The sequence below is a fragment of the Charadrius vociferus genome, unplaced genomic scaffold (genome assembly GCF_000708025.1).
Source record: "Charadrius vociferus isolate BGI_N301 unplaced genomic scaffold, ASM70802v2 scaffold286, whole genome shotgun sequence".
NCBI classification, from domain to species: Eukaryota; Metazoa; Chordata; class Aves; order Charadriiformes; family Charadriidae; genus Charadrius; species Charadrius vociferus.
The window spans coordinates 370080-377658 of NW_009648967.1; the positions used below are offsets into that span (position 1 = coordinate 370080).

Consider the following 7579-nt stretch of genomic DNA (forward strand, 5'->3'; position numbering starts at 1 on the left):
AAAAAGATGGAGATAACCTGAATGAAATAAAACATAGCAAGTACAAGTTGGGAGAAATAGTTTTCTGAGAACTGCTTTATCCTGTAGACATAGTAGAAGCAGAGGATTATTTTTTGCTCATCCTGGACTTAATATTACCCCCACAGAGTCCTTTTCAGTTACTGTAACAGTGAGACTCAGCATGAAAGTTGGGCTGACCCTTTTCATTATAGTTGGATACATAAAATGTTGTTTTTATTATTATAGTATAATGTGTAAACTGCAATAAAGATGTAAGACAGACTGGTCCAGAAATCAAAACGTGCTCCTATTAAAAAGAAAGGCTTCCTCTACTTCTGATCACCAAGACTTTTTGCGAACCAAACTAGCAAGTAAGATTAGATGAGAATACCTTGTTTTTGATCTACGAGCTTCCCGCAGAGGAGGTTATTATTAAAATTTACTGATTATCTAAGGTTTCATGATAGGAAAAAGATGGTCATGAAAATACTTCCCTTTGTTACTGAACAGAGGTATTATTAATGTCAGTGCCATATAAGCATAGGAAGCTAGTGGCCTGGAAACTTGCCACCATGTGGCTAAAAAATTTCAGTTACGCAGTTCGAATGGCAGCAGCTGCTTTAAATTTAAAGGGCAAGAATTAAACAAGCCATGACTTCAGTGGGAGACAAACGAGCCCTAAGTTTGCTTCTTCTATGCTCTTTGCATTTAGCTTCTCCTCCATAGCCCCCCCTGTACTGAGTGTTTGTTAGAACTGACCTTGGTACATCTCAAAAACACTCAGAAATCCATGCTGCCAAATCCAATGTCCAATTGTTTTTAAAAAGGGGATACTGTTCCCCTTTGGACTCAACTGTAGCCTCATCCTCACACCAGCCAGCACTTTCCAAGTCTGTATTTTCCTCTGCTGCAGTACATCCAATGTAATCATGTTTAGTACTTTCCAAACAACAAAGCAGATGTTCCCTGTAATGCAGTTTTTGAAGAATGCACATGAGGCTCAAGCCAGTGACAGTGTAATCCACCAAATGCCTGCAAAGGAATCCACATCGCCTCTGACTAACAAGCTTTCTTACTGAAGTCATTTTAGGGGATGCCAACATTAGGGATAAAATATGCAGAAAAAAGGCCAGATATTGCCTTGAGGGACCTACTCGTCAATGCAACAGAAACTACACAGTGACGACTCTTCCAGAATTGGTGGAGAAGAAGTGCACATGTGTAAAATATACCTTTTGCACTTTAAGACATTTTACCAGCAAACTGTTTCAAATTAAACCCAGATGAGTAATGGTAAAGCAATGAGGTTTTCCCTGGGTTCAGTAAAAACAGCTGGTATTGCTGCTATTAATCATGTGCGTGTGCATTAGAAGGTCTTGTATGTCTGAGAAAAGCATCTCAGTCAGGTAGTACCAATGTACAACAGCCTCTGGGACCTTTGCTTATAGAAAAAGAACCCAGACCACTTGCTGCCAATGCATCCCTGCATGCTGCTTGTACTTGAATACATTTATTCTGATGCCCTCATCATTAATACTTTAAAAATCAAATGCCTTATAACCAAATTCCCATATCAGTGAACAACGCTCCTACTCTGAGTTTTATTTTATAACATGATGCTAAAACATATACAGCAACACTCAGTATAGCACAAATTGCCAGACCACTAAGCTGTAAGACTTCCAGCAAGACCAACTAAAACAAGTCTTGAAATACAAGCCTTGAAATACTTGAAAAGTACTGTGCTAGTATCCATCACTTTACCCTAAGAAAGGGCTTCTGAAGACTCTAGGTTTTTCAGACCTAGAGTTTGCAAAATGTGCTTATTCCTTAATATTAGTAGCCCAGAGTTGTTTATTTCAGCCAAATGTGACTGACAAGTCAGTATATCTCTGAAGCTTGCACAGAAAGGGAATTTCTCGTGTGACTGTATGAGTATTCACTCTGTCATGAATAATTTGTTTTTTGGAAAGTGGCAAAACATTAAAAGGCCTTTCAGATTTCTTTGTTTTCTGGCTAGCCTTCTGATAGTGTAGGATAAGAAACAGCTGAACATCACCTTATTTTAATACATACATTTGTGTTTTCTCTCTCTACCACAGGTACAGAAGAAGCAGGGGTTACAAGGAGACTGAATCAAACTTTGTACCTATTCCACATACCAGTCATCACCAGAGGTGAACTGTGAATACTGGAATGTCTTTATCTCCCACTTGCTGTGAGTCAGCCGCAAGACACGAAAGCCTAGAGCCAAAAGTTAGCTGTGTTAAGACCACTGGGTTTACACGAGATTGTTTTGTTTGGATACCTAGTTGGAGGACTTTTAATTTCTTTCATTTTGAACCATGGAAGAACTGCTGCATGAAAATGGAATAGAAAACTAAAGAAGGATTTCTTCAAACAGAAAAAAGCTTGTTTCATAACTGGTTAGAGGGTAGGAGTCTGCTGCTGCACTGGTGAGCGCAGGACAAATTCCTCGTTCAGTGTAGCAAGAAGATACATAGATGTATGTGCCCACGTGCTTTATCAGCAAGGAACTGACAACACTTGTAATGAAACACAGGAGATATTCTAGAGGTTCCCAGAATTCCAGGACAACTTTCTCTCCACTTGATGAATTAATATCTACAGCTTGAAGAGTATTTTCAGTACACCTTTTCTTTTAAATTAACCTAATCTCTAATGAAAATGTGGGTTCACACTTCAATCAGAACCAAATCCATTTGAGCTCCACCTGTCTCCAAAACAGGTCTTTCTTTTCGAGAGGAAAGATAAGTCCTTCTACTACCGAGGGACAGGAAGACACGCAAGTCTCCAGGGCTAGCTAGTCAGTATATCAGCAAATCCGTCTGGGGGAATGTCGATGATGAAGCAGTCTGGGAAGCAGGCCACTCCCAATTCATTAGAAGTCCTGAAGAGTAGGACCGGGGATATAACTTTTGTGAAGACTTGAGTGTGATGGCAGAAGAGTTCTCACAACGTAGATTTGACACATCGTGGTTTTTCCTGTTTCTGAGATATATGACGTCAATTAACATCAGCTTTTGTGTCAGAGCCATGCTCTGTGTCCAGCTGAAAGGTAGTCATCTAAATCTGCTAGTCGCCAAGGAAAAAATTTTCCCTGTCATACTAGGAAGAATATTTTCTAGACAGTTGGAGAAGTATAGAAGGATTTCTTACTGTAACTGTAACTTATTCACACATTTGGAAATGAGGTAGAATTTGAGAAAGTTTCTGGGGTTTCTTAGTGCTTTAACCATCTCTGGTAGGAGGCAGTGCTACTGATTGCTGATATAGCAAGACTTATCTGGGAAGGACTACCAATGTTTTCTTCCAAGAAAATTTCTGATAGTAAACCAGAGAAATATAAATATCACTGGCTATTCTTTCTATTTTCTGAGGACAAATACTCATGATGCACCCCATCACCAGGGACTGAAATTGCACTAATGTTGGAAATGCTACATTGGATAAAGAGATACTTGTTTGAGTCCAGTCTGGAGAAAAAGAGACCATTTGATGTGGTGCCACAGTCTCTCCAAGAACATAACACAGAGGTGACAAGATGAGAAAAAGGACTGATCTTTCTCAGCTGTTGTTGTTAGAGTGTGTTAGAGTGGCCGAACACTCAAAAGCATGCAAAATGGCGGACCCTTAAAAATTTTAATAGGCTGTTTACAAATGGACCCATTAATTTTAAAGTACTGGTGCAACTTCTCAGTGTTGTCCCACGGGGAGCCTTTCATGGGTACATGGGTTGAGTATACTACTTCAATATGCAATGGGAAAAAAAGGATACGGAAATGGGTAACATCAGGAGTCATAACCATATTCAGAAAGCTTAAAAGAAAATAGTAGTAGAGAACTACTATTCTGTCTGATTTTTATTACTAGTGAACAAGGGATAAGAAAGGAGAACAACAAAAAATAAGTGCCAATAGTATGTAGAAACACGCTTCCTTTCGGCTTCTTTCTGTAACACTGAGCCTGTTACTATTTTCTTCACATTTTCCAGCCATCTAATAATTGATGAGCCACACAAGACTATTGACATTGACTAATCTATGTTCTGGAGATGATGTCCTTCAACAATGTTACAGCCTACTCTTCTACAGACAGAGATTGCCATTTGTGAGCTCATTTGCACTTCACTTTTCCCATCTCTCTCAGAAAAAATAATTAGCCTGTGTCTGCCAGTGAACCCACTGTAATGACTTGACTGTTCTTTGCTGAGGCTGCAATCTCAGTGCAGGCTCTGCACGCTGACTGCACTGTGAAGTTGTGTTGTCATACTATACCTGTTGGCCAACAGCTGTGACCTAGTTCCAGAAGGAGAAGTCAGGTAAATTGCCAGGTCTCCACGTCGAGGGTGAGTAATCGTGATGCGCACAACGACATGCTCCAAGTAGATCACGTGGTGGTTGGGATTATCTGAACAGCCAGTAGCTTTGTAAATTGAACGGACAACACTGTCAGGTCGTATTGTTCTATAATATAAGCATATAAAACAACATCAGCATTTCTTGCTTGTTTTGCAAAATAAGACAACCACATCTTTTTTACTTGGTAGTGAATGACAGTGTTGGACAATTGTTTCTGAGAAGTCAGCAGCTTATAACCATTAGTTTTAACACTTAGTTCCTAGCTAAAACTATCAGCACAGGTAATTATTTTACTGCAGTGAATGGCAACTACCTGGCTTTCTGTTAAGCATGTACACATGCTAAAAGAGGACAGCGAAAAACCTGTAATAGGAATAAGCCTTTGGGACACAGCATTTTTTGCGGATTAGTGGCCAGCTGAGAATTGTTGGGATTGTCATGGGATCACAGCTGGTTGTTAAGCCCCAGGAAATGCCTGGCATAGTCATAGTCCTTGCTTACGTAATAGCAAGTATTACGTGTTATAACTGTACCAAACGGCATCTGACTCAGCTGGTTTATATTGGCACGGCATCCTTGCAGACTATACCAGTTATGGATCAAGCCTGTCAAGCATATTTATCAAACAATAATCTTAATGCTTTGGAAGTGTGCCTTATGACTGATCCCGTCTCTTTATCCACAGTGCGCACATACAGAATTTTGGTCTTAAGCCTGGTTCTATAGAGACCCTATCCTAGCAAGTGAGAAGCTGTTTAGTCTTAGTCTCTGAGCTAAAACTCTCCTGAGCCTAAGAGAGACAATATAATGCAGTATTTTGATGAAAGGGTATTTGCTTGTTAGGTCCTGGACTGATAGGTCTGTACTCATCTTTCAAAGGTGACTGCAGTGCACTCAATCAAACATTCTTCTTCTTTGGTGTATCATCTATACCAGAAGCAATCATTACCCAGCCTGGCTTGTTTTACACCTTCAACTTCTAGGGCATTCTTTAAACTAGGGCCTTTTTCCAAGCACTACAGGGAACAATGTTTACAGGCAAATGACCTGACATCTGTGAAGGTGACAAAGATCCCCAGTATAGCTTTCAAAATGACACATTATACACAATGCAAGGGAGGGGTAAATTATACCCAATTTCTTTCCATAAGTTTATGCCAGCAAGAGTTTTGGCAGCGGGTATTACTTGATTTGCCGATCCGTGTTCTCCACACACACATGCTGTGGAGGCACCGTTGTCCACTTTTCTGCTTCTACCACCATTGCTTCGGCATCCATCAATCCAAATCCATAGAGGTGGCTCACTGCAAGGTACAAACAGAATGCTTGCAATTATAGTATAAAACCTTTTTTTTCATCATAGACTAATTCCAGAGAGTCACATCCTACCAAGAGCCGCTTCTTTTCTACCTCTTCCTTGCTTTCACACAAAGCTCAAAAATCTCCTTGCCAAAACCAATAATGACTATATCTAATTTGTTCACTGAATCTGGTCACTGCTTTATTACAGAAGTGGCCAATGACCATCATGAATAACACTGCACCATGAGGAGTGTGGACCAGAACTGCAGAATGCCAGGGAGTACAATTGCCTCTGATTGCCCTTTGTCCATGTGCCTTAATTCAGCCCAACCCTCTTATATGACATAACTTTAAAAGGTGAAAAGAACCAGAGGAGGGCTATTTCATTTACTTAAATACTAAACACATACATGTATGTAAATATTGAAGGTAACCGAGACAATGAATTTAAGAGGGAACAGACTCTTTTGTAACTGCTGTATGCTCTTAACTTCTCTGAGCGTAAGCAGCATGTGGATGCTCTCCTATTCCTGTATGCAGTATGGTTGCCACTGGCCAGCCAACCAGCTAGATCCAACATCTCTCTAAAGCTGTCTGCATGATGAGGGTGAAAAGCAATGGTATTTGAAGTCCAGGGTCCTAAAGACATCTGGTTCTCATGCAGAGTTTGTGCCAGAAAGGGTCCTTCCTCTACCTCCTTTGTAGATCTGCAGATGAAGGACAGATCTGCAGACAAAGTTAGTGCTGGAAAGAGCTGTTAACATTGCTGTCGACCTCTGATACTACCTACTGCATGCATTGCACACACAGTGGTACGAAGCATCCATGCCTGGAGGTTAGCAATCTGTTAACGCTCATTCCTGGATGTTACACCCTCACCTCTGTCTGCCTTTCATGCCATGGAAAGCCAACGACGGTCCCCTTGCAAGAAACTCAATGCCCAGTAATTTAATGCCTGAATGCCTTCTACTCAAAGAAGCAGAAAGCTTTAAAGCATCATCTTTGTGAGGATACAAAAAATCGAACTTTCAAATGCCCAACACCTAGAAAAGGTGAAGTATTTCCAACAGACTTGTGTCAATTCTGTATCTTTCACTTTTTTAAAACTCTAAGAGTACTTAACTTGATGTAACTGTTTCAAGAGTTCCAGCAGTTCCCAAAGGCTAGTAGTTTCACTTACTGAATCAGCTGTGTGTTGGTTGCTGTTCCAATCAAAACAGAACCTTGCAAATGGATTTTGATGAATTAGAATGGCTGCTAGCCATTTTGTTTCATTGTGACAAATCGGTGCTCTTGGTAAAGTTCTGACAGGGGAAGGTGGAAGAAAAAAGCTTCCAGAGGGAGGAGTTTAGATCACAAATATTAATAAATCAGGTTTACTTGCTACCACAGACAGTGCTACCGGAAAACCCCCAGAAAGTGCTATTTTAATCAGTAATGCGACATGGGATGGTGTAAGTCTTTCCAACTGCGCTTTGCAGAGAGTATGTGAAAGCAGCCTCTATTCATTGCCAAACCAAAATTCAAAGGAGTCCATCCAAAAAAACCCAACCTTGTCAAACAAATAAAAGTTCAAAGCATAAAAATAATCAGTGCTTAAGGATTCCGTCTTCCAAATATGGCAGTATCTAATACTGTCTGAAACTGCCAACTGAAGAGGGTTCCTCAATGAAAAATACTGAAAGGCATAACAACTGTGTCACTAACTGGTTTTCTTCCCATCTTCTTCCAATTCAGCCCCAAAATGAAGTGCACGTAGCATGGAAATGTTCATTTGGAGAGAACTAAACACAGCTCTTGTGCCAAATGAGGCAGGTACCATTTTCAGAAATGAAACACGATAAAATATATGAAAATAATTAAATTCAGCCCTCCTTCAGCCTTCTTTCTTCTCC

The 7579-nt window shown here is 40.3% G+C and overlaps 1 protein-coding gene across 1 annotated transcript in view; it reads right to left on the bottom strand.

Annotated features, from left to right (window-relative positions):
* The window catches only part of PCSK5 (proprotein convertase subtilisin/kexin type 5), a 237051-nt gene that overhangs the window by 86919 nt on the left and 142553 nt on the right, over window positions 1-7579 (bottom strand). Inside the window, 2 exon segments of the mRNA XM_009887718.1 lie at window positions 4299-4487; window positions 5569-5686. Coding sequence (XP_009886020.1) covers window positions 4299-4487; window positions 5569-5686 — 307 coding nt within the window.